We start from the raw sequence: 13,708 nt of genomic DNA on the forward strand, positions 1-13,708 counted from the left end.
CCAGCGACCTTCTTGCTGTGCTAACCACTATGCTACCAAGCAGCCCAGACCACCAATATAAATTCCTGAAATTTGCTGGAAAGCTGGAATGTTGGTTGGAAAGAATCAATACCATTTTTGGAGCAGATTTGGATAATTTTTTGCTAAAAATGCTAAATTTAGCATTGAATATGGTGAAAGATTAGCTCTTACCACCATATTGGGCACTTGTTGAAATTTTAATTTTCAGCCATAGAAATAAATGTTTTTAATAATACTGGAGTGTCTTAGAAGACTTTAAAACTTCTATATTTAAATATCTATATTTTAAATAACAGAAATTTTAGTTAGTAGTCAGTAAAGCATTTTCTAAATTTTATGCTGAATACATTTAATAAAGTATTTGGAATGTAGCTTCATTTTTAATGACTTGTGTAGAAAACTCTGTGTTCTATGATTTCATGGAGTAGCATTTGGACACATTTTGCCACCACATGTCAAATGAAGTGATCAAATATGGTTATTTGCCCAATAAACAATTATTTTATTATCATTTTTTTAAAATAAACTGCACATTGTTTTCAGTCTGGGTTATTTGTGTGGCTTGCAGGAACAACCTGAGAACAGGGAGGTAAGTTGCAATAAATGACAATAAACTGAATGAAATTTAATATGCTAAGTCTTTAGCTTCCGTACACATCTCTCTTTTTTCTTCTATAAGAGGCTAAAGGCCAAAAATTCTACACAAAACATACACAATATTGTCTTCAAAGATTAACCAACTAAAATGATTTACTAGCTAACAACAAATGCTTTTATATTCTATGGCATGTGAAGATAGTTCAATAAATAAGTTTAGAAAAAAAGGTAAAGCTTGATTTCTTATTTTCCATTTTAAAATATATTTAGCTAACAGTTTGGCTACAAGTTCACTGTATTTGCTCTATTTGCTTGCTTTAATGAGTTAGATCAAGCTGCCAGGTCACTCACGGTTTCATACTGAAGAGATCTTTGCCCGCCTCTGGTGTTGGTGCTAAATGGGTCTTCCCCTTGTCAACACCCTTACTGTCTGTCCAGGTGGTCGCGCCTCCTGCTGGTGGGGCAGCAGGGGATGTGGGGCTGGTGGGGCTGGTGGGTGTGGAGGCGTTCTTACTGTGGATCAGCTGTACCTGTTTTGGGTTGGAGACAGCCTCAGACTGAGAGACAAACATGTGACATGACAGTGTGACAGGGTGAAAGAGTGAAGAAAGACACCTGTCAGAAAAGGTGAACCTCTAGAAGCCAGTGAAAACTCACTGAGCAGCTACAGGAAACTCTGCTGAGATAGCTGATCTTGACGTGAAGGAGGCCAGTCACATAATTTGAAAAACTAAATCTGGAGAATCATAGAGACATAACAGGTACAAAGGAAGCTTTTCTCATGCAGAGGTCAGAGAGGAGTTACCTCATCCTCTGGTTTTTCAGCCACACTGGCTCCCTCCTCTGTGCTATGCTGAGGCCGCAGGGCGGGCTGATTTTTACGCCGGATGGACCCACGGGATGAATCTGTAATGCTTTGGATCTGTATAGAAAAGGAAATGCATTATTTGATTTCTGAAACTCATTTATTTTTCCTCAAAATCAATGACGGCACATCCAAACACCTTAAGAAGCCATGCCGTGCCTAAGAGAGGAAGTACAAGGCCCATGAAGTAATAATGATCTACAAAATGAGTGTCAGGCTCCAGCTTAGCTTCAGTAATGCAAAACATTGACTTTTCTCACCTCTCTCTCCATCTCATTCTTGGTGAGATGCATCTGTTTAAGGATCTGCGATCGTTGTTCCATTATCAGTGTCTTCTCATAGGTGTAAGCTGAGATGTCGTTGTCAAGCTTTAAAAGGAAAATGTGTTCTTAGGTGGGTTATTATATGGTTGGTTATTATAAGTATATGCATGATAAGGTTTGATACTTGGATAAATGATCAAACCTATTGTTTACAAAAAGAAGGTTTTTTTGTGCACTCATAATGTGTCAGACAAATCTCTCACCATCTCCACCACTTCCACCGCAGCATCAATGCGTAGGTGATAGAGGAAGGTGAGGAGGTCTTTCTTCATCTGAATGCTGTTGTCATCCAACTGAGCCACAGTGAAAATGCGCATTTTGCACTTTCTCCACACCTGTGGCACAAAACATAAACTTTTAGAAATGCTTCAGTCTGCACTGCTCCTTTAAGATACCCCCCTCCACACACACACACACACACCTTCCCCATCCAAACAAATACACAGAAATACACACACAGATCCATTCGGACTCATTTCTTCCTGCAAAGTTTACATGTAACCTTGCAAGTGTAAATGTTTCCCACCTTATGCTGGCGCAGCAGGAAGGGAAGAAGCATCAGCATGCCTCCATCGTGGACAATCCACCAAACATCTATGTGGCCTTCAGTGAAGCGCTCTCCATTGGATGGATAACTGGAGATGTTCTTAGGAACCAACAAGGCCAAACTAGCAATAGTTGTCTCCCTAACCACTTCTGCAGATGCAAGAAAAGAAATGCCACATAAAAGGCCTGAAAAAGAGTCCCTAAATTCTTCCTTTTTCTTTTTGCAAAATTAACTTTTTTGTTGCAAACATACAAGGTCCACAGTCCAACCCATGTTGGGTTATTAAGGCTGATAATAAATTATAGAACTGAAAAAATGTTACATTGTTGTGACCGTTATCAAACTGTGAGCAATTTGACTCATGTTGTCAATAGAAAAAAAATCAAATTTTTGATACCATCCGGTATCCTGTAACTATAAACCACATATTTATTGTGCATTTCACCAGCCATATACAATCTGATGATACTCTTCCTGTGCACCTTTCATATAAAACAGTTACCATCTGACATTACACAGCAACATTATGCAGCATTTTCTAAGTTCACTATTAAACACTGCATTTTCCATTGTCATTTAAACAAGAAACCTGGGCTATGTCTGTATTTATTTTCACTTTGTATATTATATGATTGTGTTTTTTTTGGTTAACATGAATGATGAATGATTTGGTTAGTCATGAATGAAGAGACACCTGGTATATTTTTGTATCTACAGCAGGGGTCTCCAACTCCGGTACTTGTGAGCTACCATCCTGCAGGTTTTAGTGTCTCCCAGCTGTGACATACCTGACCCAAACCAATGGTTTTTAAACAGGCAGGTGCAGAAGATGAAGGCAAGTTGCTGGAGAACATTTTCATTTGAATCAAGTGTGTTGTACCAGGGAAACACTAAAACCTGCCGGATGGTAGTTCTCGAGGACCAGAGTTGGAGGCCGAACAGTATGTCTGATTTTATGTATATGTAAGACCCACTGAGACTCACGTGTTTATATTTTTATTATTTGTTCTTATAAAATACCATATAAATGTTTGTACATGAACAAATAACAGTATTTGTAGAATTTGATGCATGTATTACCCAAAATGTTTCTGCAGAGTGAGCAACATCAGTGATTGTGAGCTACAGATTTAAATGTTGCTGGCAGACAGCCCACAACCTCACCGTGAAGAGGCTGTACATGTGGCTACTGCAAGTTGTGCACCTTCAACATAAGCAATCTACCAATTTTGGTGGTAAGATATAAAATAGGTTATAAAAGTAGATGGACAGTACATTAAAATACACACATCTCATACATTTTTTGTCAGCAGTGGCCTTACCGATGAAGTTTCTGAATTGCTGGTAGTACTCTGGCTGTTTCCAGTTACGGGGCCAGCTGACCATCACAGTGTTGTGTTTCAGACCTCCGAGTCCTCCGACCTGGATCAGATGAGATGTCCCATCTCTCAAATTGGAGGAAATTACCACCTGAGAGAAGCCCTTCACCTTCTCCGTCTCCATCAGCTTCTGCAAAGACTGCAGACAAACAGAGAAGAGACGACAGCTGTGGGCAAGTTTATCTGATCATATGCTGTGGTGAAGCAACAAGACATGAGTCATATAACTTCACCGTGTATTTTTCTAAGTGGAGTTACAGACCTGGTCTGCCCTCTGGGATTCGGTGTAATTGTCGAGGAAGGTTCCTTGAACAGAGGTGCCGACGATAGTCAGACCTTTGCCTGCTTTTAGCTGATTGGTCAAGGAGAGAAGACGGGGCTGCTCCACATTTTGTTCAGCATCCATGCTCACCAGAACCAGGATCTGAGGTCTAAACAAAGCAGCATGACAGTTAAATATCCTCCGAATCCCTCTGGTTAGCATCATATTTTATGTATAAAAACTCAACACAAGAGTCTCAATCTTTGAGGGTGAACTGAACTGACCTCCAGTTCTTGGTGTGGGGTGGTCCCTCCTCCAGCCTCATCAGGGCGAATCGTGCAGCACTGAGGGAAATACCTCGTATGCCATCACCCCACTCCTTCTCAGCTCTGTTTTACAGCATATCAATAGTTAGCACATGATGTATCTAGAATGTTGCGATCCACTTGAACACGCTCAAACCTATGCTTAGTTAAAATCATTTGCTGTTATTACAAAAAAGAAACCACTCTGAGGATGAAATCAAAGTCCAATGTGTCAACTTACCCACAGAATTCAATATATTTGTAGATGCAAGTGGCGATACCCATGGCAACTATGGCATAATACCAGGAACAGATGAACATAAGCGACAGGCACAGGCTCATACCGAGAAACGATAAAGCCCTGCGGGTAACAGAACATCCCATTTGGTTTTAATAGATAGATAGATAGATAGATAGATAGATAGATAGATAGATAGATAGATAGATAGATAGATAGATAGATAGATAGATAGATAGATAGATAGATAGATAGATAGATAGATAGATAGATAGATCGATTTGCAGCTAAAAGGAATAACTTGCCACTACTACTGCAAATTATAGTTGTAAGTTGAGTTTAAAATTGTGTTTCAAATTCTGACTCTCTTATTTCTCTCTTTGGGATTTATCCTCTTATAAAATTGTGTCCCTCAAAATATTGGAATTTCATAGTAGCTGCATCTGACCTTTTACCATTCAAACAAAGAAGAAAACACTTGGGATGCAAAAATAAAGAAGATTATTACATTATTAGAGAATGGGACCCATTCAATTTGGTATTTTTTTCCCATAATAATCTCCACAGGGCACCTTCAAATGACATATGTTACCTGTTTGAAAAGTCATTTGCACACAAACTCACCAGTGGTAGAACTTAAAACGCGGCCTCCAGTTTGGTGTCCTAAGCAGAGTCTGTAGAGCGCAGGCGAGATTGACGAACATGTAGCACATTAAGAAGAACCTTCAAAAAGAACATCAGCAAAGAGAAGTAAGACTGAGAAGATATTAAATACACTAAATGTGCACAGTAGTGCATTCACATGGATATTCTTACATAGAGAGGATGGGGGCAACTGCATCCAGGGAGGCGATGATGATGCCAATCTCACAGATACTAGCTGTGAGTAGGAGAGCCCAGGTGGGCTCCCCATTGGCTTTACCGTGTCCAAAAATCTGCATCAGAAGAGATTTTAGTAAGGAGATTCTTACCTCTGTAGCACAGGACAAAACAGCATACACAAGTATGTACAAAAGCCCTACATGATTTATTTGACTGGGACTCTGAGAGTAGCTAAAAGGCAATGGATTTAAATTCTACTGTGAATCATGCAGACTCCATGAAGTGTAGCTGCTACCAAAGTGGCAGCTAAGTGGAATCCATTTAATAAATACATGAATAAACAAGTACTGTACAAATATACTCACTCTAAGAAATGGGATTATGCCATCTCTTGAGATGGCCTGAAGTAGACGTGGAGCTCCTGTCAGACTCTGAAGACCTGCTCCACATGTGGAGAAAAAGGAACCAAACACAATGACCCATGGCGATGGCCATGCCAGGGTGCCTATCACCAGGTTACCATTGACTCCTTCACCAAACCTGTTGAACAAAGTCAAAAGTAAAATCATACATCAAATGTTAAAGTGCAACAAATGCTCAGTCAGAAAAAATCATCTTCAACAATCTGCTAACTGGTGACTGAGAGTGGTTTGCAATTTGTTGTCAGTGCCCCTTGTTTAGAGAATCAGGTGGTTTCCCAGCAAGCAAACTGTAGTTAATAACTATTTAGACTTGAAAAATATCATAAATGTTTTAATTATGAATATTAATACTGCATCACTTAATGAAAGCTGGGCAAACTGTATTCACATAGCTCAGTTCCACCACATGGTGAATCAAAACCAGACTGTTTAATGGATCGCAGATGGTGTTGCTAAAGGGTTGTAAAGGTTTAAATTGTCTAATGCAAAACTGATGTGCTGAAAATATTGCGTTCTGTCAAAATAATGTGTTCTGTCAGTGGCTCTGTTCCTGTTAGCTTTAGCTAATCCATCATAAAGCTCCTTAATCTCCAAACTCCAATGAGCACTTTGCCCACTTGCTACTGCTGGTAAAATACTAACCATTCACAAGTATGTCATACAACCCCACTTAAAACAACAAACAAACATGCTAACAAAAATAGCAAACATTTGATTGTGTCTTTTAAAATCCTGTAAAATTTTACCACTGACAACATTTATGATTTCTGTAAAGCTTTTTGTTCTACCTGTAGGTATTTTATGACCATAACAAAATTTATCATGTAGAATGTTTTGTCTTACTTTATTTCAGACAGATGAAGACAAAAAAAACTTTCAGTCACTCATGAAAAGATTTGATTATGACCGCTGATGTAAATTACTGCAGGTTGTTGGGAGAAAACACTGCCTCAATTTGCTCTTTTGCCTCCAAAAGATTTTGGATGAGAAAATGTAGGCGTTACTAGTATCACATTTACAGTTATGCTAAAAAATATTTAAAGAACATGGCATCTTACAATGCTAAAGGCATAGTGAAAGAGGACAGTTTTATGCCTCAATAATAAAAACTAGAAGTGATAAGCTGCAGCATATAGGGAGATCTAACATTTTTAACAATCCTTCCTGTCCTTCTGCTTGTTGGAGTGGGTGAAACATAAAAAAAAGGACATAAACTATTTATTTCTAATGAGTATGAATGCTCAGGTTTTTTGTATATCTCAAGTATATACTTGAGATTTACATGATCAGACTTACTTATCCCGAAGTACTACTCCTTCTATACATGCACCAAACAACACCACACAAGACATGTCTGAAGAAAAAATCTGTGAAGGAACACACGCTAAGAACATTTGTCACAAATACAACAAAATATGGGAAAAGTACTTTTACATGGTTGTCCTTTTTTTTTGGATCAGGTACAGGACAGTGAAGGATACAAACAGTGGATGTGGTGGTGATAGCTGCAATTGTGCCGATTGGGATCGACTTCTGAGCATCACGCAGGTCGCCGGAGCGGTTGGAGCCAGCCATGATACCTGTAAGTGAAGCATGAAGTAATCAAGCTTCATTATTTCACACCGGGCATGGGAAAGAGATTTCTCTCTCTTGGACTCTGCTTGTGTGTTCTGCTTCAAAATAATGACATTTTTTTACACAGTTCTAGATGTATCTTTGAAGAAACCCAGCAAACGAATAAGTCATTATCACATTTACTGTTTTGAAAACACAGTGCAAGCAATCATTCGAGATATTACCAAGACATCGTCTTCATTTCCCAGGTTTTAGCTCTGCCTCAACTGGCTAAGCAAACTTAATCAGTAAAAATAATTCAACAGTCACAGATAAAATCTGAGTCCATGGCTCAGTTTCCAACCAGATATGAGGATGCATGAGCTTATTTGGTAGGATCTAAGTTGTTTAACTTTTAACTGTGACTCTGTTTTAGAGTGAACTGCTGCTTCAGTTGAACAGAAATGTCAATACCAAAAGAGTAATACACTTTGTTTTTTAGACATAGTTTTCTGATGTTTTGATCATTTATGTTGTTAACCTGCAAGTTGATCTTTAATCTGTGAGGGTGTAGTATTTGCAATGTTAATGTTTCTTTGATTTGAGTATCAAAGCTCAGTTCAGATATTATAAAAGAAAAAGAAGAATACACTTTACACAGTAGAAAGCGGAGGGTCCAAGTGAGTGTAGTGTATGTTTGAGTTGAATTTCTAACTCAGTCATTTGGCTTTCACAGATTTTCCTTACACAATCTTAAAAAAAAAAAAAAAATTCAAGTAGGAAATTACTTAGGTTTATAACTTAAAGCTGCAATGGTAGATCATCTTTGTCCACTAGGGGGCAGCAAAAACAAAGTTTAATAAAACACTTCTTCTGAGCTCAGAGTCTTACTGACAAAGCTCCTCTTCAACCCAGAAAAGTATACATATTTTCATTCTCTTTTCACTTATTTTTAAGTATATTTTTCTTCAAGACCAAACAGAATCTTTATAAAACTATTTCAAGCATTTAAAAATGCTTCAAATCAAAATAAAAAGGGTAGTTTTAATGTGTCTTTGGTGCTTACCTGTGACAGATGGGAAGTAAATTCCCACCAGCAGAGTGAAGAAGCTGGTGATGTCAGCTAGCACATATCGATTGGTGCTGGTTGTAGGACTATCAGGATCCACATTTGATGCAAGTCCACCTTTCTCCAGTACAACCCCCTTTTCCAGATATTTGCCAAACAGGTTCTCTGACAGAACAAAACCAATGCAAATACAATGAGTAAATAAGAGGAAATGCTTGAGGAATTACAACACTGTGGCTTGCATCAAACAGTGGTATTAAAGGCAATTAAAGCTTATTCAAATATAAAGCTTACCTGCCAGGATGCCACTAGTGACCCCTGGAATACCCTGTATCTCTGTGACATTGTTATTGATGAAATATTCATCACAAGTGGCATTGAGAGACTCAGAATCACAGAAGGACCTCCAGAGTTTGGTGGTGACCGTCTCATTGTCTATTTCAATGACCTTGGCACAGACATCATATGCTTTAGAGGTCAGAGTTCGATTTCCAAGGAGACAGACCCTGGAAAAGTCCAGTAAAATTTACTGTCATTATATGTCATTCAACCACAGAACAGTGACTCGAGAATTAACAACTTACGGAAAATCCGGGGGTTCAATGGCAGTTTTAATGACTCCTGCATAAACAGCCAGAATAGAGAGGATGACACAGGCCAGGAAGACCAGCGCCAGCTTGTTGACATATTTAACCCCAACAAACACCACCAGCGCCATGAAGCTCAGTACAATGGTGCCGTACACTCGCATGTTGTTGAGCAGAGCCAACTCTGCCTCCACCCCCTCCAGGCCCTCGATCTTAAAAATGGCTGCCTGGGGGACGATGTAAATCTGAACGAGGACACAGGGAGACAACCAAGAAAGGGAATTAATGGAGGAAATGACAGGGATGAGGCAAAAATGTGGTGAAATTGGAGGAAGAAGAATTGAAGCATGAAGAAGCAATTACAGAAAATTAACTTTTGCTTATGTTTGCAAGAATGTTATTTCAGATACTTATACTTAAGCTTCCTTTATTTTACCATGTTCTCAAGAATTTTATTCAGTGAGATGATCTTTAATAGTCTATTCCTGCTCCATTTATTCACAGCTTTAACTTAATTAACTAATACAATTTATCGACTTATATAATTACATATAGTTTTAACTGGACACAGAGTTAAGATATTGAGAGGGGAAAAATAGATACTGTTTAGGGCTAGTCATAGAATGAAATAGATCTTGGGGTCTTAATGTTAATGAAATATTATATATTGAACAAAAGCAAAATATCTATATTTATCTTGCACAGAGACCAGTTGGCTAAAGTTTAAACTCAGCGAGTGTTCACGTACAAAAATAAAAATGACTTGAGAAACTCTGCTTATTAAATCTGCAGTAAATAATTAGACTGCCATGAAATTAAAGCTCCAGTATGATTAAATACAAGGGGAGATATGAGCTGATGAGTCCTTTTTTCCCAGCCTACATTAAGCAGAAGGTTACGATGCTTGAAATAATGAGCCAGTAAAAGTCCAGGTAGTACAAGTTCAGAGATTTACATGCTGTTTACGTACTCGAAGAGTGAAAACTTTGATGCAATGAACAGTGTTAAACTAGCTAGCAAAGTGATCTGTATGCGAGCATTGCCTAGCTTACTGTTCTGACTTCAAAACCGTAATATACTTGGATTACTGACTTAAAATATGGAGGATATTTATTGATTTTGTGAAAAATGAGGCTGAAATTAAGCATGTCAGCCGAACGAATCAAATTTATGCTCTGTAGATCGAAGGACCAACTTAACAAGAAACTACCATGGTTATAACATCACTGTATATGCACGAACTTTGTTCCACATTAATTTAGTAAACAGCCGGCATCACACCACAGAGGTCAGAGTGCTGTGGACTGTGCCGTGCTCTGTGGACTGATTTTGCAGTAAGCCACACTGAATGAGAATGACTACGAACAACCAGTGCTCTTAATGGACATTTTTTTTTTATCATTACCCAGTATGGCTAGAAGATTCTTGTTGTTACCAGCCAATAAAACTTTTTTCCTGTCAAATTTTTTCAAGGAAAATATAATAATTTAAATTGTAGAGTCCATTCTAGATTATCATCACAACTCTGTATTTTACTGACACCTAATCACATATCCTCAGTGCTCCCATCAGAACATGCTCTTCAGAGCACCGTCTGAATACGTGCTGTTGAATCATCAGTTTCCACAACTTGCTGGTTGTGATTGCACCTTAGCAAGATAGACTTTATGCATAAACTATCTTTATGCCACATCTCAGTAGCCTTAACTTCTTCTGTCATTGCTAACATTTTACTTTACCTTCTTTCTTTTCTCAGAAGTTTTCAATGTTACTCACCAAAGTGAATTTCAAGCTGCATTTTGTAGAATAGTGGGTGTTCATTTTGAGCCCTGCACATACTACTTTAGTTTCCACCTAATTTTACTAAATTTCCCTGGAAACAGCTGTAATAAATACACAGGTTCAAATGCTGGATTTATAGTGTTGCTACTCGGGTGCCATTATCTTCTGTCAATAGCCTATCAATGCGCCAGTATTTGACCACAGTCAAATTGTAATTAGAAACCTGGTTAACATCTAGAAGGTGGCCAAAATTTTTTAAATCTTTATCATGTGTTTTAAAGTGGCTATCTGAACAGTTTGTGTGCTAAAAAAAACCAAATTCAGTTAATTTCAGATCTGAAAATTGTATATTAACATACTCAGCTAAAACGTCCCCGCTGTGTCACAAAAGGGAGCAATTTGGAAACCTCGTGTTATTAATTTATTTTTCTTGGGCTGTGTGGTTGACAAGATATTTAATTGTATTTTACAAACTCAGAATGTATATTTTGATGTTGTTTTATTCTGACTGCATATCATCTGGCTGGCTACAGAATGGAGAACACCTGAATGAAATGCAGCCTTCCTTAAAAGGTCTGTAAAATATTATGCAAAATAAGATGTGCAAAACACATTATTTGACAATAAAATCAACTTACCAGCAGAATTTCAATACAACCAAGGATATACATGGCACCAGCAAAAGTGGTGCCCAGGTAGAAGCAAATGCCAACAGCTCCACCAAACTCGGGCCCCAAAGAGCGAGAGATCATGTAATATGAACCTCCAGCTGTGAGTCACAAACAAACAGAATTCAGTGCTCTGTGCGAACACAAACATACTAATACATACCCGAAGGTATCTGCTTACCTGGTACGACCCCGTTTGTTGCAATAGCACTCATGGAGATGGCCGTGAGCATGGTCTGAAAAGAGTAGCAGGCAACAGAGGAGGATTTACAAGACTCCATGTAGCTGTGGGTGAGCAAGCCACACGAAACATGCTTCAAAGCAAGGCTTTAATAAACTAAGCAAGCAAGAGAAAAACAGCCACTTATTTGGTCATGCTTCATTGTCTTTTGGAAGGGTGACAACATTTCTGATTTAACATGTTTCCTCATTCATGTGTTCTCAGATGGGAGGTCTGGATTCAATGCAACTTAAAGTAACAACAGCATTTCAGCTTTCTAACAGAAGGAGTTCTTTCCCACCATGCTGTAAACGTAACATTCAGGCCATCATCATTGGACCTAACCTCACTTGTTTGGTCAATCAAGTTAGATTGTCTGACAGCAAAACTTAACATTAATTTTCCTACGACTTGTACTTTCTAAATCTCATTAAGGAACAACAGCAGTGTTTTAAGTTGTTTTGCTCCCTCGTATATACAGAAGAATATTTATACAAATAAGGTGGTCTCTGTTGGGGCCCATTGTGCCTAAAGCTAAACTAAACTTGGAGCCAGATGGGACATCGGGAACTGCCATGCATGCAGTTGTTGCACATTAAAGATTGAAGCATAATTTACTGATGAAAGAGAGATTTCATTACCATTAAACAAATTAATATTGAAAATTAAAGTAGTTTCACGGTAGTAGTGCTCCTACAACTCCTGCATTTTTTACAGTATAAAAATGATCACCAAGCCTGCCTAAGAATACAGAGCATATCAAATTCCCTTTTTCTTTTTTTTGGAACAATAATAAGTCTAATCATAAGAATCAGTGCTTTTAAAAATAAATAACTTAATAGTTAATAACATAGCAACACCAGAATAAAATTTTCATCATTTAACTCTTAGTTTAATGATAATTACAGCTTTTCGTAGGTATGGCTCAGAAAAATGTGCTTCTACACACTTTTATTAATATTCATTATATTCACTGAACTTTTTTCTTAAAACTAAATAGTTTCATAGACCATTAAAGGTTAATTACAGCAAAGATGGCAGATATAATATGCCACCTTCAAAATCTGCACTTTGTATATTATAATGAACTGGCTATGTGCAGCAAAACCGAGGCTCAGAGATTGATCTTGTACATGTATGTATGTTTACTGAAACATCTACTTTCTAAATTTACCACAGCAGAAGTATTTGCAGTTGTACCCACCGTAGAGCAACACATGAAGACAATTATAAAGGAGCCAAAAACGCCTCCAATCCCAACCATCCAAGTCATCCGCAGGAAGAGGATCACCCCAAAAATATTCTGGATACATGGCAGGTACACCCCCATGAGAGTACCCAGCTGAGGTGCCTATAAAACATGTAAACATCTCTAAGTATGACAAGAAACAAAAAGTTTTCACGTTTCATTCAGAATGGCACTTTGTTGTTATGTCTTTACAAAATTCTACCCTTAACCTTATAATGAAATATGAACTATTTGGGAGTCCTCATTAAGATTCAGCATGGTGTTATATTCAGAGATGAGTGTGATGTTTAGGAAGTGAGAGATGGACGACAGTTGAAAGTCACTGATGGTGTTTTGTCCACAGGGGAAAGATGCTGAGCTTCCACCCAGTGATGCTCTGACTGCCAGACATGCAGCATCTTTCAAATGACTCAGTTTGCATTAAGTGATATGTTAATTTTAACTGTGTCTCCAGCTGCAGGGTTCGATTTATAAATGAAGAATGGACTGTTGCTTTGCTTGTATCACTGCTTTCTCAGCACTAATCAATGCCCAAATAGCAGCTAATACTATACATTTTAGCCTCTTTTATGCATGAACTTTTGTGCTTTTGCTGACCATTTTCAAATCAAGACTATTTTTTAAATCAGCAGTTTTCTACATAAAGCTTCATCAACTTCTCAAAGCAATGACATTTTGGTTTCCATCACTGTAACCTGCTGGTATCTAAAATGGTGGCAAAGAGCAGGAGAACGGGAAAATCTTTGCAACCAACTGTGCAGAAATCAGACTGAAGTCTGGAAAGGATTCAGGCTAACC

The 13,708-nt window shown here is 38.1% G+C and overlaps 1 protein-coding gene across 1 annotated transcript in view; it reads right to left on the reverse strand.

The window, feature by feature from the left end:
• Window positions 1-13,708, reverse strand: part of slc12a5b (solute carrier family 12 member 5b) — a gene marked incomplete at both ends in the record, with an annotated part of 38,328 nt that overhangs the window by 1,490 nt on the left and 23,130 nt on the right. The window contains 20 exons of the mRNA XM_079238786.1: window positions 970-1,175; window positions 1,424-1,540; window positions 1,744-1,851; window positions 2,010-2,141; window positions 2,333-2,502; window positions 3,676-3,871; window positions 3,995-4,163; window positions 4,279-4,383; window positions 4,541-4,660; window positions 5,162-5,260; window positions 5,354-5,472; window positions 5,725-5,899; window positions 7,078-7,135; window positions 7,263-7,361; window positions 8,402-8,569; window positions 8,699-8,910; window positions 8,989-9,236; window positions 11,412-11,542; window positions 11,623-11,677; window positions 12,866-13,012. Coding sequence (XP_079094912.1) covers window positions 970-1,175; window positions 1,424-1,540; window positions 1,744-1,851; window positions 2,010-2,141; window positions 2,333-2,502; window positions 3,676-3,871; window positions 3,995-4,163; window positions 4,279-4,383; window positions 4,541-4,660; window positions 5,162-5,260; window positions 5,354-5,472; window positions 5,725-5,899; window positions 7,078-7,135; window positions 7,263-7,361; window positions 8,402-8,569; window positions 8,699-8,910; window positions 8,989-9,236; window positions 11,412-11,542; window positions 11,623-11,677; window positions 12,866-13,012 — 2,834 coding nt within the window. The remainder of the gene's footprint in view (window positions 1-969; window positions 1,176-1,423; window positions 1,541-1,743; window positions 1,852-2,009; window positions 2,142-2,332; window positions 2,503-3,675; window positions 3,872-3,994; window positions 4,164-4,278; window positions 4,384-4,540; window positions 4,661-5,161; window positions 5,261-5,353; window positions 5,473-5,724; window positions 5,900-7,077; window positions 7,136-7,262; window positions 7,362-8,401; window positions 8,570-8,698; window positions 8,911-8,988; window positions 9,237-11,411; window positions 11,543-11,622; window positions 11,678-12,865; window positions 13,013-13,708) is intronic.

The sequence above is a fragment of the Telmatherina bonti genome (assembly GCF_933228915.1).
Source record: "Telmatherina bonti genome assembly, chromosome: 4".
NCBI lineage: Eukaryota > Metazoa > Chordata > Actinopteri > Atheriniformes > Telmatherinidae > Telmatherina > Telmatherina bonti.